This window comes from Periophthalmus magnuspinnatus, chromosome 17 (assembly GCF_009829125.3).
Source record: "Periophthalmus magnuspinnatus isolate fPerMag1 chromosome 17, fPerMag1.2.pri, whole genome shotgun sequence".
Classification (NCBI taxonomy): domain Eukaryota; kingdom Metazoa; phylum Chordata; class Actinopteri; order Gobiiformes; family Gobiidae; genus Periophthalmus; species Periophthalmus magnuspinnatus.
The window spans coordinates 28041493-28067317 of record NC_047142.1 but is presented as its reverse complement, the minus strand read 5'-3'; the positions used below and the strand labels follow the sequence as shown (position 1 = coordinate 28067317).

At 41.0% G+C, this 25825-nt stretch overlaps 1 protein-coding gene across 1 annotated transcript in view; it reads right to left on the bottom strand.

Moving 5' to 3' along the window:
* The window catches only part of LOC117384819 (obscurin-like), a 96890-nt gene that overhangs the window by 47980 nt on the left and 23085 nt on the right, over positions 1–25825 (bottom strand). The window contains 18 exon segments of the mRNA XM_055228494.1: positions 280–549; positions 1527–1796; positions 2400–2666; positions 3973–4239; positions 5559–5825; positions 6257–6526; positions 9241–9507; positions 10658–10762; positions 12728–12889; positions 12983–13136; positions 13215–13327; positions 15282–15548; positions 16483–16749; positions 17703–17972; positions 18687–18956; positions 22243–22518; positions 23296–24045; positions 25139–25420. Of these exon segments, the coding sequence (XP_055084469.1) occupies positions 280–549; positions 1527–1796; positions 2400–2666; positions 3973–4239; positions 5559–5825; positions 6257–6526; positions 9241–9507; positions 10658–10762; positions 12728–12889; positions 12983–13136; positions 13215–13327; positions 15282–15548; positions 16483–16749; positions 17703–17972; positions 18687–18956; positions 22243–22518; positions 23296–24045; positions 25139–25420 (4794 nt within the window).

Below are 25825 nucleotides of genomic sequence, written 5' to 3'. Positions count from 1 at the left end.
ATAAAAATCCCAGGATCATGTAGAGTGGCTTAATGCGAACATTTTAAGTCCAAAATTATGAGTCTGACAGCAGCAGTTACAGAGAATTGGAGCCAGAGTCGATGGAGCTGGAAGTGCGCCCATGATCATTTTCTTTTTGGAAAGTAGCGGCTAGCAGGTTAGCTATGTCCACTTATATACACAGTCTATGACCTAGACACTGACCTGCCTTGTATCAGTTTAAGTTGAATTTTTAATAAAAATAAGAAGAGATATAGTTGTTAAAAGTAGTTGCAGTACCCTTGATCTCCAGCGCCGCCCTGGTGGTGGCTCCTCCCAGCACTTCACAGCTGTACTCCCCTGAGTCTTGGGCGCAGACGCTGTGGACAGTCAGCTTCATGATTGTGGCCTCCTGTGTGATGTTATACTTCTGGCTCTTCTTGATAGCTCTTCCGTCTTTCGCCCATTTCACGGTGGAGCTGGACTTTGTTACCTCACAGACGAAAACGGCGTCCTCCCCTTGGAGGACACTCACGTTCTCCAGCGCTTTTGAAACAGATGAAGCTTTGCCTGTAACATGTTAAAACATATTAGCATTTTGGAAAATAGGCAAGGTAAGTTTATTTGTATAGCACAATTGGTACAGAAAAAGACATTAAAGTCATCAAAAAATTAACATTAAAAGAGAAGAGGCAGAGTAAAACCTTTCAGTCATATGCACAGCTAAACAGAAAGGTTTGAGCCTGGATTTAAACATTGTCAAAGTAGAGGCCTGTCTTACATCTTCAGGAAGACTGTTCCAGATTTTAGCTGCACAAAACTGAAACACTGATTCCCCATGTTTAGTCCTGACTCTGGGACCAGCAGGAGGCCGGGACTAAATCAGGACTAAACCCCGACTAAACCAGGACCGAACCAGGATTAAACTAGGACTGAACCAGGACTAAAACAGTACTAATACAGGATTAAACTAGGACTAAACCAGGACTAAACTAGGGATTAAACCAGGACTACACCAGTTCTACATCAGGACTACACCAGGACTACATCAGGAGGTGGGTCCCTAAAGTCCTCAGAGTGTGAGATGGTCTATGTTGTTCTAACATGTGGGAGATTATTTTGGTGATAGGCCATAGAGATACTTGTACACAAGCAGAGCTGCTTTAAAGTCTACTTTCTGAGTCAGAGGAGCCAGTGCAGAGACCTGAGCAAAGGGCACATGTGTGAAGTACTTCCTGGTTCTTGTCAGGACCTGAGCAGCAGTGTTCTGGATGTACTGCAGCTCTCTTAAGGCTCGTTTAGAGAGGCCAGTGAGCAGGCCGTTACGCTATACACAGACACATATAGTCAACACTAAGGGCGATAATTATGGCATGTTAGTGTTACGGCGATTTAACAATTATTCACCATTATATATTTTATATATTCGAAAGTGAAAAAGGTTTTATGCTGGTTTTAAACTTCTCACATTTATATATTTTTAGTTGTTATTATTCCATTATATTGTGATCTTCATAACCATGTCCCAGGCCCATATCATCACATACCTTCTACTGTTAGAGTTGCTTTGGAGCTGAGATCTTTGATACTGAACACGACCTCGCCGGCGTCTGCAGGCGTCAAGTCACTTATGGTCAGTGTGTACTTTCGGCCTTTGCTGGTGATTTTGTATCTGCCTCCTTCTGTGATGGTTTTTCCGTTGAGCGTCCAGGAGCATTCATCCAAGCTTTCACGAGACAAAATACACTCAAAACTGCACATCTCCCCCTCGTTCGCCACCGCAGACTTCAGCCATTTGGTGATGCCGATGCCAATTTCTAAACAGAGAAAACGTAGAACAAATTTACAGAAAGGTTTTAAAAAAAATAATGCTAACTGCAATGCAAAATAGATTATTTTCCTCTTGTTGTTTCCATTCCTTTTTCCCATTAACTTTGCAAAAACAGTAAAAGAAATATTAAAACTTTGAAAGCTCAGGGATAATCAGTTCTGTGCTAAGTAATGACAACAAGGCCTATAATTTCATTCAAAATCAGTTTCTTTTATAAACCACTAAGTTATTAAAACATTCTACAGGATTTTAATCAGACCCAGTGAGCAAAAGGACATGGGTATAAAGGGACAGGGAGCAAAAGGCTGCACTGGGCCCTCATTAGTGAAATAATGACACTTAATGAAATACTATTGTCTTTGTGTCCCTCTGAAACTTGGGCCCTGAGTCAGTTTGGTCTGGACCCGGCCTGAGTTTAACACGGCCGCTAGCAAGTTAGCTATGTCTATTTATACATACATTCTATAGTTTTAACGCTATCAATTACAGAAATAAGCACATGTTTAGATTTATCCAAAGTAAAAAATATGAATTAATATCTCATTATTCACTCTTGACACTGAGCTGAGGTCCAGTTCCCTGTCCTCACCTCTCACAGTGACCATAGCTTTGGAGGCTTCTGTCCCCAGGTCGCAGATGTATTCTCCAGCGTCCTCCTTGGTGACGTCCTTGATGACCAGCCCCAGAGACTTGCCTGTGTGGAGAAGCTCGTACTTGGGTCCAGCCTTCAGGACCTTCCCATCCTTTCTCCAGCAGGGGGAGACTCTGGGCTTGGAGGCTTCACAAGTCAATGTGATCAGGCCCTTCTCCTCTCCCACGACGTCATCCAGGGACTTCAGGAACACGGCACGCTTTTCTGTGTAAGGTGTGTCAGTTTATGTTTTAAAGCTGCACTATGGAACTTTTCAGGTTGTGGGTCTGCCAACTACCAGTAGTGGAAGAAGTAGTCATTTTGTTACTTAAATAAAAGTAGAGATATCAGAGCAAAAAAAATACTAAAGTATCATATGAAAAAGTCCACTTAAGTGCAAGTATAAAAGTACCTGTTTAAAAATGTACTTAAAGATAAAAAGTAAAAGTATTTAATGGAGAATTTGAGTCTTATAAAGCTTCAAATGTGGTGATTTTGGCAAAGATTTAAGCTGAGTTTTGTTCAACAGAAACAATTGAATCGATCACTTTTTTGTCGCGTTTTTTATTTGCATATTTTTGTTTGTTCAAATTATGAAAGTGTTAAAAATAAACCCTCGGCCTTTTCAGCAGGTCCCACACAATAATAAAAAATACTTTTACTTTTTAGTCCAGTTCAAAAATGTAGTGTAGCAGGAAGCACAGATACTGCTGTCAAATGTACTGAAGTAAAAGTAAAAAGTATACACAGTAAAATATACTTAAGTAAAATACAGATACCTAAGATGTATAATTAAGTACAGTACAGCAGAAGACAAGACCAGGCCAAGTCACAAGGAGGGTCTCATTTAAAAACATGTGTATGTACAAATTGTCTTTCAAGGTTAAGTTTGCGATCTATAAACGAACACATGAATATGAGCGGTTCCGAAACTTTGGCCGTCAGGAACAAGAGGCAGTGATGGGAGAATATTTTGAAAACGTATTTAGTTACATAATACTGTATAACTCCATTAATGTGTCTTTTGTAAAGTAATCTGATACATGGTCCAGTCAGAGTACTGGATTCTGAATACTCTGAATACGTTTACACAGAGTTGGATAATATTATAGAGTAAAAAAATTAGATATAATTACAAACAGCTTTATTTTTGTTTGTTCTGGAGAAATTAATGTCTAATTAGAGATAAAAAATCTCACATGACTCACCACAAGAGCCGTGTTTTCTATTTTTCTCACTAATACTGTGCAGTTTAAAGCCGAAGTTACATGATGAAATACTGCCATGTTTTCCTTATAATTTATTAAAGTTACTGGACTCTTAATACCTCCATATGAAAGAGTAACTGTACCAGAATACAGTTACTCTTACTTCTAAACACTGAACAGGTGAGCAAGAAGTTTAGCTTTTGTCCATACATATACTGTAGTTTTAGTAAGACTTACACGTACACTTTTATAAATGAGACTCCAGATGAGGAGAAGCAGCCAAAGAGCTCCACACATATTTTAGGCGTTCTGGCCTTTCTTACCTTTAACTTTTAGAGTGACGGATTCTTTGACTTTGCGCACTTGAATGCTGATCATGCCACCATCTTGAGGAGCTAGGTTCTTCAGGGTGAGCTTGTGAACTTTGCCCTCATGGCTGATGGTGTTGACCTCATTGGTGAAGAGCACCTTGTCGTTGAGCAGCCACTGCACCTCTTCATCGGGGAAGTTGATCTCACAGATGAACACGGCATCACCATCTTCGTCTACCTCAGTGTCCACCAGGTGTTTGGTGATCTGGACATCACGCACTGGAAACACAATATACAAATAGAAAATGGTCAGATTTTTATAGCGTTTTGCTACCTTCAAGGTGGTAAAACCCATTCACACACACACATTCATATACCAGTGTACAAAGACAGTGTATGTGAAGTTGGTTTAGTATCTTGCCCAAGGATCCAAAGACAGCATTCACCTGTGGGTCAGTGGATGTGACCACTCTACAAATAATGTTTATGTCAAGAGCGAGATTTGAACCACCAACATGCCCTAGTACACACATAAGAGTACCAATACCTCAAAATAATATTACTTAAGAAGCAGAAAGTAATAGTTCAAGAAAGTAAGGAGTAAAAAATGCGTCTGGTCATAAAACTTTATAATTTAATGTCAATGTAAACTGAAGGACAAAATATAAAATAATTCACAAAATCTGGTAGCAGAAAGTTTGAACCAGCTACTCTCCTGCTGAGGAGCGCTCTACCTCCTGCGTCGACACTGCGTCCTCACAAGGCCTCTTAAATCAAAAATACCAGACTTCTTAAAGGTTTAAACTTAGTTATGCTCGGTTAGCCCTTTGGCAACACCAAAAAAAACAAAGTGAAAAAGTAGAAATTTAATGCTACCGTTTGTAATAGATATTAGATACTGTCTACGTTACTGCTGTCTGACAGTGTGTGAGCTTTAGCCTGACAGAAGAAGAGCAGAGAGCACAGGTGAGCCTGAACAAAGACCACGTAAGAGGAGCCAGGTAAGGGAAGAGGCCAGGTGAGGAGGCGTGGCCCAGGTGATGGGAGAGGCCAGGTGAAGGGGCAGGGGCCAATTGAGGGGAGAGGCCAGGTGAAGGGGTATGGGCCAGGTAAGGGGAGAGGCCATGTGACGGGGCAGGGGCCAGGTGAGGCAAGAGGCCAGGTGAAGGGGTATGGGCTAGGTGAGGGGAGAGGCCAGGTGAAGGGGCAGGGGCCATTTGAGGCGAGAGGCCAGGTGAAGGGGCAGGGGCCAATTGAGGGGAGAGGCCAGGTAAAGGGGTATGGGCCAGGTAAGGGGAGAGGCCATGTGAAGGGGCAGGGGCCAGTTGAGACAAGAGGCCAGGTGAAGGGGTATGGGCCAGGTGAGGGGATAGGCCAGGTGAAGGGGCAGGGGCCGGGTGAGGGGATGGAGAAGAGGGGCCAGCTGAGGGGAGGGGGGAGAGGCCAGGTGAGGGGAGGTGGAAACAGGTTTCACATCTGCCATGTACTGGTAAAAAAAATTAAACTTCGAGGTGGCTTTAATACATAGATTTTTAACAATCCAATGATAAAAACGATTCTGTAATAAATGTGGAACGACCCTTTTAATAGACACATACTTTCCACAGTGAGGGTGCCTTTGGTCTCCGCAGGTCCAGATTGGCAGCGGTACTCCCCAGTGTCCTCCTCCGAGAGCCATTGAATGGTGAGCTGGGCCCTGGTGCCGTCCTGTTTTATGTTGTACTTGTCTGATGTGGCCAGAGGGGCGGCGCCCTTGTACCAGTGAACGTCTTTAGGAGGAGCAGAGAACTTGCAACTGAGGATGGCAGAGCTCTTCTCCTTTGCCTTCACATTCTTGATAGGTTCTGTGACCTCCAGGGGGCGTTCTAAATGACATGAGAATTTAATAGATAATTAAAGTTAATCAATAATCAGACAGTGTATTTTTTTGTCTTTTACAGTAGACTGCATTCACAATACTGTAGAATTTTATGTTATAGTTTCACACAGTTTATTGACAGAAAATCTATACTTAACCTTTTGTTAGAGTTATGTCTACAAATTTCCCTTATTAATTAATTCATGTCCACTGTCTGATCTTTAAATATTTATTCATTTTAACATGACTAAGCCAAACCTCAGAGATAAAACTGGACAGGAAGTAGTGACACTAACAGAGATAGAGGGTGCTAGAGTGTATACTAGTTTTAGTGTTGATAAGTATCTGATTTTTGATACTTTTGACAGCTTTACACTGAAACCCATAGACAGACTCTTAAAAATGTGTCGATGTCATGTGCCCGAGCCAAGATAATACCTTTGACAGTGAGTTGTGCCTGAGACTTGCTCTTTCCGGCTGTGAACACGACAGGTCCGGTCATCGTGGCTTTGGTCTTTTTAAACGTGAGTCGATGGAGCGTTCCTTCTTTCTCCATCTCGACATCAGCACTCTCCTTCAGAGCTGCTCCGCTCAGAGTCCACACCGGAGGCTTCACCAGCTCCATACTGATCTCCACCTCGAATACGGCCGCAAACGGCTCCGTCACCTCAACGGGGCTAAGCTCCCGCACAATGCTTATGGACTGCTCTGTGAGGGAAGGATGTTTTTATAAAACAAGATAATGGAAAATATTCTTCGTATTTTATAAGAAGAAACTGAATATACAAAATTGTTGGTACCCTTCGGTTAATGAAAGAAAAACTCACAATGGTCACAGAAATAACTTGAATCTGACAAAAGTGATTATAAATAAAGATTCTATGAAATTTAACCAATGAAAGTCAGACATTGCTTTTCAACCATGCTTCAAATGAATTATTTACGAAAATAAACTCATGAAACAGTTCTGGACAAAAATTATGGTACCCCTAAAAAAGACTGAAAATAATGTGACCAAAGGGACATGTTAATCCAATGTGTGTCCACTAATTAACATCACAGGTCATCACAGGTCTTGTAATCAGTCAGTGGGCCTATATATAGGGCTACAGGTCGTCATTGTGCTGTTTGGTGACATGGTGTGTACCACACTCAACATGGACCAGAGGAAGCAAAGAAGGAAGGAAGGAAAGGAGTAAGGAATGAGTTATCTCAGGAGATTAGAAAGAAAATTATAGACAAGCATGTTAAAGGTAAAGGCTATAAGACCATCTCCAAGCAGCTTGATGTTCCTGTGATTCCTGTCATTTTTGTCCAGGCCTGTTTCATCAGTTTATTTTTTTTTTAATAATTCTGTTGAAACATGGCTGAAAAGCAATATCTGACTTTCAATAGTTAAATTTCATAGAACTTTTATTTATTATTACTTATGTCAGATTCAAGTAATTTCTGTGACTGTTGTGAGTTTTTCTTTCATTCACCGACAGGTACCAACAATTTTGTCCACGTGTGTACATGACCAGTCAAACGTTTGGACACACTCCCTCATTCAATGCTTTTACTACTTTCTACATTTTAGATACATATGAAAGACATAATAAAATAACAAATATGAATAAGATATATTCAATTACAAAGCAATTACAGTGACGGTCCAGGCAGAAATTATTTATATTTTGTCCAAAAAACTTCAGTAGCAAAGTTAAGTGGGTAAGGGCTATTGGTGTTTTCACAAAAGAACATTTTCTTCACAAAACACAAATATTACCATGTAGGCTTACATTAGATTACATTCTAAAACTACTCAGGGAAGGTCAAATTTTGTCCTATAATTATGGGATTTTTTTGTGAGTATCAAGTTATGATGATAGTTTTAATATTGATTAGTATATGTGTACTGATTTTTTGACAACACTGGGAGCTGCTCGATGTCTTGCACATCTACAGGACATTCAGACACCACATAACATCCACAAATACCTCATTGCACATGTAATCTGATGGCCATTGTGTTTTTGCAGTTCTTTTTTTGTTTTCCTAAAGCCCGCCACACTACACAATTTTTCAGTCTTAAACAATTTTTAAACATTAAACAAAAAGCGCAGATCACAGACATGAGGAGAACTGTATGAGATTTAAAATATGGCAGCGAAGAGACCACACACCACAAGCTAAAAGTTGTGGCTCTATTTTATTGGCTGTTGCTGTGGTGATGTTTTGTCCTGACTAGAACCAGGAAGCACTTCTCACATGCGTCCTGTGCTCAGGTCTCTGCACTGGCTCCTGAGAGAATAGACTTTAAAGCAGCTCTGCTTGTGAACAAGTCTCTCCATGGACCAGTATCAAAGTGAATCTCCAACATATTACTGCCACATGAGCCATCTCACACTGTGAGGACTTCAGGGAGCCACCTCCTGGTGTAGTCCTGGTTTAGTCCCGGCCTCCTGCTGGTCCCAGAGTCAGAGCTGGGGAATCAGCGTTTGAGTTTTGTGCAGCCTAAACCTGGAACAGTCTTCCTGAAAATGTGAGACAGGCCTCTACTTTGACAATTTTTAAATCCAGGCTCAAATGGTTCTGTTTAGCAGTGCATATGTCAAGATGCCTGTCCTGTGTTTTTGTGCTGTTCTCCCCCTCTCTTCTGTGTCAGAGCCTGGAGCTGGGCAGAGATTCAGGGTCCTCCCATGCACACCTGCAATTCATTCCATAATCAAGCTGCACCTGGACTCAGTCTCGTGTTTTGCATTTGTTACTTTGCATTCAGTAGGATGTCTGTTGTTCCTTGCCAGATTCCGCTCCCTGAACCTGTACAGCTCCTTTGCCTCCAACCCAACTCTCCACAACTGGTATGAACTTCACAATTGCTGACCCAGTTAACCTCGACCAGTACGGACTACCTCGTCTCTGACCCCGCTGCCCACGATCCGTTCGAAGACTACTGCGAACAACCCCGCTCTCAATTGTCTGCTCCTTCTACCTTCATTTGCATTATATTCTCTGTAAATAAACTTTGTTAAACTGTTCACCCGAGTTCTGAATCTTTTGGTCCCCCCTCAGCATATGACTGAAAGGGTTTTATTCTGCCAATTCTATTTTAATGTTAATTTTATGATGATGTTTGTATTGTGATTTTAATGTCTTTCTTATTCTGTAAAGCACTTTGAATTACTTTGTGTACGACTTGTGCTATACCAATAAATTTTATTTCCTTTTTGTGGTTAAGATATAACAAAGCAACTCATAGTCCCTCGGAAACGACACACAAGGAGCGCAGCGGCTAAAAAAATCACATAAGAGGATGCTAAATTGGGTCACCCCTACCCAAAGTTGGGAAGAACTTGGTCCTAAATCGGCCATATAATTGTGTAGTGTGTGGCGGGCTTTAATTTGAACCCTACACCTTCTAGAACCATGACTACCGTTACCTTCTACCAGCAGTTTACAGGAAGTCTTGTCATCAGCGGCGTCACAAACGTAAGTGTCCTCATCTCCAGAGTCAACGTCGTTGACGGTGAGTTGGCGGTACACGTCCTCACTCTTAATCTCATACTTCTTGCTGGGTTTGAGCTCCGTCTTGTTCTTGAACCACTTGACTTTAGCACTAGCGCGGGACACTTGGCATTCAAGATGGCCGCGGTGCTTATAAATGGCTATTTTGTCCCTGAGTTTCTTCACAAACTTGACTGGCAGTTCTATAATAACAATTCATCGATACAGTTACGTATTTAATATTGAGAATTCATATTCTTTTGAAAAATGTATATAGAATGTTTTGCAATAGTAATTCCCTTCCCATACAAGGGCCACATTCTTGTATGGGAAATGTTTGGTTTTGCCATCAGGTCTCAATGAGGCACAACTACGCAGACATAATGCGGACTGTATGAATCATGAACCAAATCATTGTCAGATGGTTGTGTTGTCTATGTGAGTGAAAAGTGTATATAAAACTCATCTCCCTGGTCTAGTTGTTGGAGTAAGGCTGTGCAATTTATGGAATTTCAATCAAATCAGGATTAAATTGTTCCAAATAGTCAATAATTAGCTTGAGTTTTTTTTTTTGTTTTTTTTTAGCAGTCCACAGCCAATGCTCTGTCAGGAAAGGAGGAAGGGAGGAAGAAAATGGAGCATTCTTTTGTGTTTTAATCACAGACTGTATACAGGAGTGGACTAAGTGAGTGTGACGTCACCCACGGCATTCGGCTCCAGTCAAATGAAGCTCATCAAGGCTAGCAGTTACAGGGCCTAATCTGGAGCCCAGTTCCATATTTGGAATTCCCACCACCATAGCAACCAAAGAGCCAATCCAGCAGGGCACGGGCGCTTAGCAATGCTGTCCAGTGTAGTGGGAGCGACCTCAGGAAAAGAAGGCGCCTGATTTGCCTGTTATTAATGATCCTATTTTGATTTACAGACACAATAATGAAATAAAAACCCCAGGATCATGTAGAGTGGGTTAATATGAACATTTTAAGACCAAAATGATGCCCATAATCACTTCCTATTTAGAACGTGGCGGCTAGCAGGTAAGCTATGTCCATTTATATATACAGTCTATGGTTAAATGGCACTATTGGTCTGTCTTTGTGTTCATGAAATTACTCTTAAAAGTCATATTTATTTGTTTTAATAGGAACAATTAAAATATACTAAAAGATAAATACATCAACATAAGGGGAAATCATGATTCATTTCTTAAATGTTTCTTAGCCTTATGTCACAACCACACAACAATGTTCAGTGTGTGATTAATAGAATCCATTTGCAGCCACATGTCTGTCACATGTAAACCACAGTAAACATGGCTGACACGCAGGCCCATGACAACAGCGCTCTGTTTACCTTTCACTTTCAGTTTTGCTGCAGATGAGGCTTTGTCTGCTGTGAATTTGATCTCACTCATGTCTTCTATGGAAACCGACTTGAACACCAGCGTATACGTCTTGCCTGTGGAAAAAGATTCATATTTGAACCTCATCTTCAATATTTAAAGGCGCACTATGTAACTTTTCAGGTAGACGGCCCCCCTGCTTAAAACAAACACAGAGATAAAGAAGTGTTAGACTATGTCTGAATGTCCACACTCTTCCTACAGGGGCACTATTTAGGGGTCAGGTCACTTTCCCACAATGCACCTTGAAAAATAGTGGGCATCAGTGGTCACTAGAGTGGTCAGTATAGACCACAATGCATTGTGAGAGTCAGAAAAACAACAGCAGACAGAGACAGTTCTTTAACTGGACACAACACAACTGAATGAAACAGAGAGAAACACTGGTTTATGTCACTGTGGATCCTGATTATGAAGAAAACACTCAAATAAATAAACCGTTAGGGTGTAAAGCTGCTAGCGTTAGCCACTTTAGCTTGAGCTGCTAACAGAGCGAGAATGTCCACATCTCAGACAAAAAAATGTAAAATCCAGTCTATTTACGTGAGATCCAGTTTGACATAAAATTGTCTGATTATTATTATTAGTCCATAAAAACCTGTGCCAGTCCAATCTGATCAGTATTTATAACACAAATCAACTTTTATCAGAGTTTAAACTTTAGCTGTGTCTCTAAATATCTCTGTGAATAAGGCTCTATAGAGTCCACTAAAGAGTCAAGCTTATAGAGTAAATGAGGGGTCAGGGGCTGTGGAGTGAATGAGGGGGTCAAGGCCTGTGTAGGGAGTGAGGGATCAGGGTTTAGGGGAGACATTCGGACACAGTCTTTACATTTAAAAAAATCAGACTCTAGACTCTAGACTTTAGAGTGTATTATTGGTTTTACTTTATCAGCTATCAATGACAAATATTGTTATAGGTATTGGTTGAAGTAAGTAACCAGTAGTATGTTTGAATGGTTTAAAGGTGCACTGTGTAACTTCTGAGGTGGCAGCTCCATCCCTGCATGCTTGTCTCCGTGGAGATGTTATTGCTAGAATGTTCCACTGTGTGACATTACACTTCTCTGTTTTGCATGTATTAAATTACATGGCAAAACTTGTCATTTAAAACTGCCGTAACTCGATCTGGTGATGTCTCCATAGAGATTGGCAGATTTAATGTCATACTATGGAACATTCCTGGCAAAGCAATATTATCTTACAGAGAGCAAGGGCACTTAGTAAACAACAACAAGTTGAACAGGGTCAGAGGACTCAGCCAAAGCGTTTCTAAACAGGAGAGCCTTCAACTTCTTTTTAAAAGAATCCATAGAGCCGGCCACATGGAGCGAAAAGGAGACCCAAGAGGTTCTGACCAGAGGAGTGGAGGCTGCGTCCAGGGCAGTGGGTCATAGATTGGCAGTTTGAAATCCGTTCTCGACATAAACATCATTGGTTAAGCAGTCAGATCGTCTGACCCACAGGTTGGGTTTGTGATTCCAGCTACCACCGATGAATGCTGTCATTGTGTTCTTGGGCAAGGCACTTAAGGCTCCCATCTCATCCCCAGTGTGTGTGACTGGGTGAGTTCCTTGATGTAAAGCACTAGAACCAGAGTGATGTGGAAGGACAATAGGATTGGACTGATGTGGAGGGAGGATAGAACCGGAGTGATGTGGAGGCAGGACAGATCTGGAGTGCTGTGGGATGAGGACAGAACCAGAGTGATGTGTAGGGACGATAGGATTGGAGTGATGTGTCGGGAGGATAGAACTGGAGTGATGTGGAGGGAGGATAGAACTGGAGGGATGCGGAGGGAGGATAGAACTGGAGGGATGTGGAGGGAAGATAGAATTGGAGTGATGTGGAGGGAGGACAGAACCAGAGTTACGTGGAAAGGCGATAGAAGTTTGTCTATTAAAAACAGCCTTATTAAAACAATTAAAAAACATCACATTGATCAAACCACAATGAAATAAAAGCAAGAATAACAGTGCTCCTTTCAACCAAACTATGGACCACGTTGTGTTCTGGTCTTACCCTCTTGCCTCATTTTGATATTGTCGCTGGCTTTGATTCGGTTGCTTCCTTTGTACCACTGGCAGTCCACCTCGTCATGGGAGACTTCACAAACAAACGTAGCGCTCTCTTTCTCCATCACCTCCACATCCTCGAGCCTCTTCACTATCTTTATTTCTCTGGCTGCAGGGATGAAGAACACATCCCGGTAACTGATTTGTTTCTCTGGTTTCTTTGGTCCACATTATCATATAGAGCAAGCTGACGATATCTTACCATGAACTTGGAGCTTGGCAGAAGTGTTGTCGTCAGGAGTGCGGCAGATGTAGGTCCCAGCGTGTTCAAAACTGCATTTATTAATGACCAAAGAGTGCTTTTTGCCCAGGGAATGGATGGAGACATCCTTTCCGGATTTGAGTTCCTTGTCATCCTGCAGATGTGGAGTTGTGATCAGTATTTTTTAGGCTTTCACAGGAAAAGCAGTGTTTTGGCTTCCAGTGACACTTACCCTAAACCATTTAATATCTGCAGTTGTTCTGGACACTTCACATTCAAAAGTAACTTTCTCCTTTTCAGCGGCACTAACATCCATGATGGGCTTACAGATCATAATGGGTGGTTCTGGAAAATCAAAACAAATTTAACAGCACTGCTAACATGCTAACATGTTTACAGTATTTTGAATTTTTGCCATATTTTAGCTAAATCTAAACCAAAACATTATCTTGATGACTGAAACTGTTACTAAATGCGCACACATTTTGTCAACTAAAACTATGACTAAAAGCAGTGATGGAAGGTAACGAAGTAAAAGTAGTTAAGTACTATACTCAAGTATACATTTTGAGGTATCTGTTGTTTACTTAAGTCAGGGGTATCCAAACTTTTCTCATTAAGGGCCACATATAAAAATACAGACAAAGCTAAGGGCTGATTGAGGGCCATAGACTGGTCGCCAATACAGTGAATAAAGTCTGCATTATTATTACAAATTAGACTGAACCACTAGACCTTTATTCATGCTTACATCCTCAATGGGACACATTAAATATTTGAGATAGACAATAAGTAGATTTTCAGAAATGTACACTAAAAAGTACTGTTTAAGGTAATAGTGGCCAATTCACCTGGAAGCTTGAGGGCCAAGAAAAATTGGTCTGAGGGCCTCAATATGCCCCCAGGCCACAGTATGGGCAGTATGGCCTGACTTAAGTACATTTTAAAGTGTATACTTTTTAATTTTACTTCAGGACATTTGAGAGCAGTATGTGTACTGTCTACTCCACTACATTTTTGAACTGGATTGAAAAGTAAGTATTTTTATTATTAGGAGAGAGCTGCTGAAAAGCCTGGGGGTTTATTTTTAACATGTTCATAATTCAAACAAACAGAAAATATACAAATAAAACAAATAGAAAAAATTATGGATTCAGTTGTTTCTGTTGAACAAAATTCTGCTCAAATCTTGATCAAGATCACCACATTTGAAGCTTTATTAGACCTCAAACTCAAACAAAATACTTTGATTTTTTACTCTTTAAGTAAATGTTTAAATGGGTACTTAAGTACTTTTACTTAAGTAGATTTTTTTATATGATATTTTTACTTTTACTTGAGTATTTTTTTGCTCTGCTATCTGTACTTTTACTTAAGTAACACAATTGCGTACTTTTTCCACCACTGCCGAAAAGTAGATATTTTTGTCGACTAAACCAGACCATAAATCAACTCAACATCTGAGGAACACATGAAGCAATGCAATCCAATTTATCAAAGTTCAAAGAGAAAAACTATATTAGCTGGTATCAGGGGAGTTGGCAGGAGGGGACAAAGGGATCTGTAACCCAAGGCCCAGAATTGGACCCTCTTCCTATTCATTTATATTAGAGGAGGGCCCATGTGAGGGTTCTTGCCTCTAGGCCCAAATGTCTATCGAAGGGCCTGGCTGGTTTTATGGATTTAGCTTAAATTACCACAATAAGAGAAACATTTTTAAACATTTTAAATCTTGACTAAAACTAAAAAACATTTTAGACAAAAAACTAAAACTAAATCAAAATTTCTTGACAAAAATTAAAACAGATGTCTGCACTCATTGGGTCAATTCTGCACTGTATGGGTCCTCTTTATCTGAGGGAGTTACTGCAGCCCTATACTCCACCCAAAGTCCTGAGGTCAGAGGTCAGCGGACCAGCTCTTGCTGCTGTGCCCAAAGCCGAGCCCAGACTATGGAACAGCGCCCTCTAGGCGGAGTCTTTAATACAGTTTGAGACTGGACTGAAAACCCACCTCTCCCCCCGGTATTTAACACTAGACAGGATATACAGGTGTTTTATTATTCTGTTCCCATGTATCATGTATTTGTATATTTATTTTGTTTACTTTCATGTGAAGCACTTTGGGCAGCTGTTTTTGTTGTTTTAAATGTGCTATAGAAATAAATTTGAATTGAATCACAAGTGTATTTCGAATCCAATTTTCAATTTCCTAAAAGAAAATGTGATTTTCTGTTAAATGAATAAATCCTGTAATTGTCTGAGTGAACTAATGATGTTGATGAAATAATGGCTCATACCTGTGATCATAAGCTTGGCCGACGTGTGGACACCCTCGGCTTGGAAGGAGACCGTCCCAGCGTCCTCCTTCTTCAGGCTGGACAGAGTGAGCACATGTTTCTTCCCCAGGACTGTGATGCTACAGCGGGACCCAGACCTGAGCTTTGACCCATCTTTAGTCCAGGTTCCCTCCACATCGGCCTGGCTCAGCTCAACCTCCAGAGTAACAGTCTCCGTCTCGCACGCTTTTGTTTCTTTTAAGCCCTTCACCAACTGGATTTTCTTCACTAAATAAGAAAAGAAGAAAAATAGGTCTGTCGATAATTATGATTTTTCAAGTCACAGTATTATCAGTAGTAGTAGTGATCATTTTGGAAGTAAAATTATGTAATTTCAACTATATCTCTGCTCCAAAGTGTAATTCACAACAACTATTGCACTCAAGAAGTATTAGAGAACGAAACAAAAACACTTTGTATCAAGTGTGTCACAGGAATTGGGAGCCTGTGTGTATGTAACTAACATGTTTTTAGGACCTCAGCCTGTTTGAATGCTGCAAAACAAATATACCTGCAGGTAAAGTCACCTGAACCTGAACCTATCAGTAATGGTGAAGAGTTGTTATATTGTGACTTTTCTTTTCAAAATATCTGAGGAGTTCAATAGAAAAGCCGATATCTTCGTTTCCATTATAACGTGAACTAAATTTTATCAAGAAGGGATGGAATTATGTTTGGACAGCAGTAACATATGTCTTTTGAAAATTTCACAGTAGCTCAGTTGTGCGAAGTACGAAGGTTGGCAGTTCGAATCCCGCTCCCGCAAACAACATCATTGTTTGAGTGGTCAGATTCACTGACACACAGGTTGGCTGTACGATTCTAGCTCCCACAGATGAATTTTGTCATTGTGTCCTTGGGCAAGACACTAAACCCCCCTTCCCTTGCTTCCAGTGTACACTGGTGTATGAATGTGTGTGTGAATGGGTGAGTGGTTCCTTGATGTAAAGCGTTTTGAGTCTTGAAGGTGGGAAAGTGTTATATAAAAATGTGGCCATTTACTACACTAAGAGTAAAGTACAAGTCTCCAATGACATTTAACTTGACTTTTAAATGACACTTATGTTTTTGCCAATAAACTCTTCAGTTGTGACACTAAAATTTTATATTGTGACATCCTTACTAACAATGTTCATTTCTTAGGTCAGTGGTATTATCTTACTCTCAACAGTGAGTTTGGCTTGGGTCTTATCATCCAGCGTCTCACAGGAGTACAAGCCGCGGTCAGCAGTGGTGACGTTCTTGATGACCAGGGTCTGTTTGGCTCCGTTCACTTGTATTTGAACGTTTACAGATGGCTGGATCACCACACTATTCTTCATCCACCGCACGTCGTCTGAGGCTTTGCTCAGCTCTGCCTCCATCTTGGCGTCGCTCTGCTCCTCCACAGTCAGGTTTTCTAGCTTCTTCTTAAAAGTCACTGGTTCATCTGTAAAATACATTGAATTTGAAAAAATATATATATCAAAATGTATTATTGATCGCACAAAGAAAAAAATGTAATCCCAAAAGTCTAATAATCATCCGCAGAAAATAAAACAGCATTATGTAACTTTTCTGGTAGAGGATCTGTTGCCCGCTTGTCTCATAAAATTTGAATTGCTTTACCTGCTCTGCAGGATAACTTTGAACTAATCTATCTTGCATTAATTCACCATAAAAAAAAATAAAAAAAATCCTTAACTAAAAAACCTAGTGGGTAGTGCTCCACTGACATAGATACAAACTAGCAAGGCAAGAAGTTGGTGGGCCTTCCACTAGAAATGTTACATGTGATAAAGTCCAGCTTCTTTCAGTTGAGGCTCCATGCTCCAGTAAAGTAAAGCTCTACCTTCCACAGGTGGATTTTGAAAAAATTAAAAAACAAAAACTAAGAAACAAGACACAACATGCCTGTGCTGTGTAGCTGCACTGGCTCCTCCTTCATATCAAGTCAGTTCAAAATGTCATTGATTGTGTTAAAATGTGTGACTCTATGGGTCCTCTGTCTGCACTCTATGGGTTCTCTTTATCTGAGGGAGTTACTGCAGCCCTATACTCCATCCACAGTCCAGAGGTCAGAGGTCAGCTGACCAGCTCCTGCTGCTGTGCCCAAAGCCAGGCTCAAGACCAGAGGTGACAGAGCCTTTTCTATGGAACAGCGCCCTCTGCCTGTCAGACCTTCTCAGTCTTTAATACAGTTAAAGACTAGACTGCAAAACCCACCTCTCCTCCCTGGCATTTAACACTAGACAGAATATACAGGTGTTTCATTGTTCTTATCCTATCTATCGTGTTATCTGTATATTTGTTGGACTTTTATGTGAAGCACTCAGCTCAAGTTGTTTTAAATGTGCAATAGAAATACACTTGGATTAAATAAACTTGAATAAACATTCTTACGTTGGACTTGTAGCGTGGCCTTGCATGTTTTTCCCTCTGCGTCGACGATGACCTCTCCTGCGTCCTTCAGGGTCACAGACGTGATGGTCAGAGAGAAACTGGAGCCTCCATGTTCAGTCTGATACTTTGGTCCAACAGTCACAGGGACGCCACAGTGGAACCACTTCACATCAGCATCTGCAGGGCTGATGGCGCACTTAAAGATGGCGTCTTTGCCTTCCATTGCTGCCACGTTATTCAGCTTGGTGGTAAACCTCACTTGTTTAGGCTCTGGAAGGGACAATATTAAAATTATAGACGCAGGCAACATAGACTGTATATACAAATGGACATAGCTAAAGTGCTAGCTGCCATGTTCAAAATAGGAAGTGATCACGGGCACACTTCCTGCTCTATGAACTCTGGCTCCAATTCACTTTCTGTTAAAAATCTGTGGCCTCTCTCTCTCTGTAACTGCTGCTGTCAGACTCGTCATTTTGCTCTTAAAATATTCATATTAACCCTCTCTAAATCAAGATATGATTTCCCTGAGGTCGCTCCCGCTAGCATTAGCAACAGGTTTGACTGACAGAGTTGCTTAGGGAAGGAGCATTACCTTCAACAACCTCGCACCAGATTAGTGCTTTGGTTGCTATGATACTCGCGGAATTTCGAATATGGATCTTGGCTCCAGATTAGCCGCTATAACTGCTAGCCTCGATGAGCTTCATTTGACTGGAGCCAAACTCTGTGGGTGACGTCACACTCAGTTCATTTCTTTATACAGTCTATGGTAGACATGAGATCTTGTATTAAAAGTTCTTGTATCAAAGTTCAACAAACACGTGAGACACTGAGTCGGTCTATCGTTGTAGTCCCTTATAAATACATTTTATACAGTGTTGCTCTCTTCTGGCAGATAGAGATGGTCGACCTACATTTCCATAGAGTGGGCAGTGATTGGTTTAAACTCATCAGCTGTTATGAGACCTTTATATGACCAACCTTTAACTTGCACTTCAAACTCCAGCTTGTCATCCGTGGTTTGGCAGGTGTAGGTGCCGCTGTCTTTGGCTTCACTGGCTTTGACAATGAGGGTTCGTGTAAGTCCTTCTTTCCTCGTCTGAAACTGAGCGCTCTCATTCAGCTCCACTCCATCTTTGAACCATTTGACTGTGCCTCCTTCTGTGGTGAGCTCTGCGGTCAGTACAATGTCTTCTTTGGTTTGAACAGAGGTATCTTTAACTGACTTTTTCTGGAACTTCACTGCTGCTTCTGTGAAAAATTAAATAAATACATCTTAAATATTCAATTTAAATGACTCCACTGGCTCCTCGTAGAATCCTACATCCAATACAAGGTCCTCCTCATAACCTGCAACTCCCTCCATACGTGGCCCCTCCCTCTCTCACAGACCTCCCCTTCAGCACTGTCGCACCCACCTCCTCAGATCAACCAACATCAACCTCACCAACTGCTGCCACCCCTGCACTCTGGAACTCATTCTCACAACCTATGGCAAGGCAAGGCAAGTTTATTTGTATAGCACAATTCGTACACAAGGTAATTCAAAGTGCTTTACAGAATAAGAAAGACATTAAAATCACACAAATCAAACATAAATAATCACAAATAATCATCATAAAATTAACATTAAAAGAGAAGAGTGCAGAATAAAAACCTGTCAGTCATATGCACAGCTAAACAGAACTGTTTTGAGTCTGGATTTAAACATTGTCAAAGTAGAGGCCTGTCTCACATCTTCAGGAAGACTGTTCCAAGTTTTAGCTGCATAAAATCTAATGAATATCATGAAAAAAAATAAGGCAAGCTCCCTCTGAGTTAAAGTGGAACTAAACACTAAACAATTGCACCTTTCTGATCAAAAACATCTAAAGCTAAGTGTGTGCTGCCTTCAAAGGCCTCTGCAATTTTAAGTACTTGGTGACATCACGGATTCCCCCATCACCACTGTGGACTCTTTCCGCTTCCTGGGCACCTGCATCAATCAGGATCTCAAGTGGGAGCCGACCATCAGCTCCCTCATCAAGAAAGCCCAGCAGAGGATGTTCCACCTGCGGCAGCTGAGGAAACTCAAGCTGCTAGTCCAGATGATGGTGCAGTTTTACACTTCCATCATTGAGTCCATCCTCACCTCCTCCCTCACTGTGTGGTTCGCTGGGGCCACTGCCAGGGACAGACAGAGACTGCAGCGCATTGTGCGCTCTGCTGAGAAGGAGATTGGCTGCAGCCTTCCATCTATACAGGACCTGTACGTCTCTAGGACTCGGGGGCGAGCAGGCCGTATAGCAGCTGACACTTCTCACCCTGGACATGGACTATTTGAGCCACTTCCCTCTGGCAGGAGGCTACGGTCCGTTTCTTCCCCTCTGCTGTTTGTCTCATGAACACTTTATAATATCTGCACTAAACTGGACACTTTATAATACCGGTCCCTTTAATAAGCCATGTTTGCACTGTTGTTCTGATGCTGCTGTTGTATATATATTCTCCCTTTAAGTATTTCATTTGATTTTTTAAGCATATCTTTTTAACTTTGTGCATTGCCCTTATTTGTATTTGTATTTATTCAGTGTGTTTATGTTGCACTTTTTCACCGAAGCAAGTTCCTAGTTTGTGAACTGTGTTCACAGACTATGGCAATAAAAGTCTTCTGATTCTGATTCTGATCAAAAAAGATTAATTAAAGCCAGGTGTTGCTGATTACAAACATTTGGCTGCAAGAGCGGAGTTTGAAGTATGGACAGACCAATCACAGAGGTCCTTATACCTCAAGAATCCCTCACTTTAGTCCACAGGCTCTTGCCCAGTTTATCTGCTTTTTTGCAAATGTGGTTGTGGGTGGAGTTTAGGTGTTAAGTCCAACTTTAACTAAAGAAAAAACTACAGGATCATTTGCCCATTTTAAGAACTAATTTGCTTCTCCCCGACTTCAGGGAGACCAATTTAAAAACTTCATCCACTTCCTGTGTGTGTTCTGTGTTTATCTCCAGTCTTCTGTGCATTAAAAGCATTTATCTGAACGACTGCACCACACTGCACTTCACTAATAATAATAACAACACAGGTTTGACTTCTGTCTAAAGTAGAAGTGCCTCCTCTCTCTCTTCCTCCACTCTTCTAAAGTAGAAGTCCAATGCTCTGATCTTCTGATCTTTAGAACACTTTAGAGCACACGTGTCAAACTCAAGGCCCGTAGGCAAAATGTGGCCCGCCATGTCATTTAATATGGCCCACGAAAAGGTAAATTAAAATGTATGACTGTCTTAAAATATCAGTTTATCAGGAGATACACAAGTTACACGGCCATTTTTATATCTATGCAAATCCTGATCCACTGATCCATAGGTTCACAGCTCACACAGATGAATGCTGTCGTTGTGTCCTTGGGCAAGACACTTAACCTACCTTGCCCTCAGCGTCTGCGTACACTAGTGTATGAATGTGTGTGTGAATGGGTGAGTGGTTCCTTGTTGTAAAGTGCTTTGAGTGCCTTGAAGGTGGAAAAGCGCTATAGAAAAATGTGACCATTTACCGTAAATTTCGGACTATAAGACGTGACTTTTTCCCACGCTTTGAACCCTATACAACAAGCCTATACAACAGTGCGGCCTATTTATAGAATTTTACTGGATAACAGCCACCTGGGGGCGCTCTCTAGCTGTAAACGTAAAAGTGAGACAGACGTGGGGAAAGATTATGCTCTGAAGAATTCACTAGTTTTGATTTTGAATGGTCATTTTGCGCATCATGCACACGCCCTCATCATGGAAAACACACGAAGAAATGGATATGATGCAGTTTTTAAGATAAAGAAGGAAATAGAGCCACTGCACGTAAACTCGGCATCAATGAATCCAACTCGGTCAATGTAAAAAGACGACAAAAGGAAATAAAAGCAGATGGCCCATGTTGGTACAGCTTTATTTTCTAAACCTGCAGGTATGTTCATCCCATGTTGGTGCCAATTTTCAGGTACAGTTTTAAAAAAAAAACATTTCCATGTACGGTCTTTCTGTGTAAATATCTATTGTTACAACATGAAAACCTGCGGCTTATATTCAGGTGCGGCTTATATATGTACAAAATTGATTTTCTTCTCAAATTTAGCTGGTGCGGCTTATATTCAGGTACACTCTATAGTCAGAAATTTACGGTAGTTACATCTGGCCCTTTGAAAGCAGCCATTTTGTTGATGTGGCCCTCTGTAAAAATGAGTTTGACACCCCTGCTTTAGAGTCTCAGAGTTGTTTTACTGTAGACGGGAAACAGCTAACGCCAGGTGTGCTCACAACTTTTAGCTTGTGGTGTGCGGTTTCTTCATGCCATATCCCGCTGCAGTCTTCGTGCTCATATGATTCCCCTCATGTCTGTGGTCTGCGCTTTTCATCGCATGTTTAAAATTTAAAATTTGAAAAATCATGTTATCCTTATTAACTTTCAGATAAATAAAGAAGCAACGATCACTGTATTAGACTGTGGTTTTGATTAGAAATGCCCAAAGCTCCACAATTTTCCAGCATATAACCTGAGTCTTTACCTTGCACCTGCAGTTTGAAGGTGAGTTTCTCGGACCCCGCCTCACAGGTGTACTCTCCGGCGTCCTTCTTGTCCATCTTCTCGATGACCAACTCGCGTCTCTTGCCTTTCGTCTCCATGTGCACTGCTTTGCTGGAGGTGAGCGGTTTTCCGTCCTTGTACCATTTGACTTCAGCTTTAGTATCAGACACTTCACAGCTCAAAGTGGCCTTTTGAGACAGAGACGCTCTAACGTCCTTCTGCACCGTGTCTTTGTTTGTGAAACCAGCCGCAGCTTCTATGAAAAATGAAACAGCAGATGATCAAAAACCAGCTCCTTAACACATTTTTAAAGAAGACGTATTATGCATTCTTATGGCTTTAACTCCTTTTGAAACTCTTGGTCACTTTGAGATAAGTATTTCACATTTTCTCATTTAAAATAATATCTGCACTTGAAAAATACACTTTATAAAAATATACGTCTGTTTACAAAGAGACAGTGGAGCTTCCTCTGTGGTAGCAACCGGAATGAACAACGGCAAAGTAAACAAATGACATCCTTATCCCTTGTGAATGCTATTGGTAAGCAGTGGTGGAAGAAGTACTCCATTTTGTTACTTAAGTAAAAGTACAGATACTGCAGGGCGACTTCTGTTTGTGTCTGAATGCTACTGCTAATGCAAATTTTGAGGCATAATACATATTAAAACACCACAAACTGAAGCATTGTACGTATAAAATCAATCGGGTTGTCTTTATTTTAATTAATTTGTATTTTAAGAGGTTGTTTATTTTATGTTTTCTGATTTTAATAAAAATCACTGTTAGCTCTGAGACACAGCTTTATTTCTTCATGTAGTCTACACTGAAACAGAGCAAAGCATCATGGTCTATGTAGTTTCCTCTGTTTCTTTAGCTGTTGCTGCACCACAGCAATTCATTTAAGCAATGCGACTTGTAATGTTAAAATGTGATGCTTCAGGACATTACTTTTTCCAAGACATTATCTCGATATTCGGTTACTGTTACCACCCATTTTGCATAAACGTTCTTTGGATCACTTTGGTCATACCTGCCACTTGAATCTTGAATGTGAGCCTCTCAGTTCCCGCCTCACACGTGTACTCTCCTGCATCTTTCCTCTCCACGTTCTCGATGATAAGCAGCCGGCTCGTGCCTCTGGACTCACAGTGTACAGTTCTGCTGGAGGTCAGCACTTTGCCGTCCTTATACCATTTCACCTCCATCTTACCATCTGCCAATTCACAGCTCAGAGTCGTTTTCTGTGAGAGCGTGGCTTTAACCTCCTTCTGGACACTTTCCTTGTTGGAGAATACAGATTTTTGCTCTATTTTTTGTTTGGATTTTAGTTCTGATTTTTCTTCCAATTTCTGTTCAGATTTTTTGATAGATATTTGCTCAGACTTTTGTTCCAATTTCTGTTCTGATTTCTGTTCTGCTTTTTGTTCCAATTTCTGTTCTGATTTCTGTTCTGCTTTTTGTTCCAATTTCTGTTCTGATTTCTGAAGAGATTTTTGCTCCAGCTCTGTAACTTGTATTTTGAAAGATATTTTTTCATTTCCGGCCTCGCAGATGTATTCTCCAGCATCTTTCTTCTCCACGCTATCAATCACGAGGCGTCTGGTCTTCTCTTTGGACTCTAGGTGGACGGTGCGGCCGGAGCTCAGCAGTTTTCCGTCCTTGTACCATTTCACCTCTGTCTTGCTGTCGGCCACATCACACGTCAATGTGGCTTTCTGGGAGATGCTGGTTTTTACCTCCCTCTTGATGGATTCTTTGTGCAGGAAACAGGATTTAGCTTCTGGGAAAACAAATATAAAGCAGATCAGTTCTATTGCTTTTAACTTGAATTATACAAATGTTCTGTTTCTGTTTGTGTTTTTACAAAACTAAAAGAAAAATTCAATTTTGTAACTGAACAAAAAGTGACATTTGTCTGCGCATCCAAGCGGCCAGGTCTTCTTTCAGCTAACTACACTGAAACATTAGTTTCTGTTTTCCTTATGAAGTGATTTCTGTTTGGGTCAGGGGGCAGCAGTCTAAGCAGGGACTCCAGACTTCCCTAACCCCAGACACTTCCTTCAGCTCTTTCAGTGGGACAAGGCGTTCCAAGGCCAGCTAAGAGACATAGTCCCTCCAGCATGTCCTGGGTCTTCCCTGGGATCACTATTATATTAATATGAATAGTTTATTTCTCTTGCCTGAAATAAGGACAAACTCTTTCTTTTTGCAGCTGTTTCTCACGGGCCTTACTTCAAACTTTCACTCCGAAGCACGTGTGTTTTGTGCCCTGAGCCTTGAGACACTTTCTGGACCTCTTTATTCTCAGGATTGGACATGAGTTTTTACCTTTACTTGGACAAACCACAATGGATAATTACCTCGTAGATGTAGCTGGACATCTCATGTTTGAGACTTTGGCTTCAACTTTACGATGACAGGATTTATATGCTTGTTATTGAGTCAGTCAGGCAGCTCCTGGACTCCTGCCTTTTATTTCAGTGATGACTCGATATTCACAGTAATTAATAAAACTGGTAAATCGTGACCTCCCTCCTTACATTACATATGATTATTCAAGTCTGTCTTGCAAATTCTATTTTATAAACATGACCAGTTAAAAAGGAATAATGTAGTGTATGTATATATATATATATATATATATATATATATATATATAAATATTCAACTGCTCAAAGTCTCCACTCTTATTAAACTTATTTTTCTTAATTACATAATTCCATATATTTTGCTTCATATATCTATGTCTTCTGTGTGTATGTAAAATGTAGAAAGTAGTAAAAATAAAGAAAAAGAACACTGAATGAGGGAGTGTCCAAACTTTTGACTGGTGGCATACACAAATGCAAATCACTCGCTAGACCATTTCTTACCTTCAACGTGGATTCTGAAGGCCAACTTCTCAGACCCAACTTCACAGATATACTCTCCTGTGTCTTTCTTCTCCACTTTGTCAATGACCAGCTGGCGCGTCATTCCCTTGGATTCTGTGTGTACTGCTTTGGAGGAGCTCAGGAGTTTTCCATCTTTGTACCACTTCACTTCTGTTTTGGAGTTAGACACGTCACAACTCAGAACGGCAGCCTGGGACAACACAACCTTCACTTCTCTCTGGACGGACTCTTTGTTGGAGAAGGCGGACTGGACTTTGGCATCTGTGGTGGGTCAAATTAAAAATTACAACAAAAACTGGACAGAAATCTGAAAACGCCAGAGTCCCACTCTGGACAAAAACATTGGTTGAGCGGTCAGATCCACTGACCCACAGGTTGGCGGTGTTTGTGTACACTGGTGTATGAATGTGTGTGTGAATGGGCGGGTGGTTCCTTGATGTAAAGTGCTTTGATCCTTAAAGATGGAAAAGAGCTATATAAAAATCTGACCATTTGCCCTTTCATCTGTGGGAGCTGGAATCGCACCACTAACCTGTAGATCAGCGTATTTGATCACTCTACCAATGATGTTTATGTCAAGAGCGGGATTCAAACCACCAACCTTCAGGTAAGAGGACGAACACTGTACCAACTGAGCCACTGTTGCCGCCTCTATTTAGCAGATTT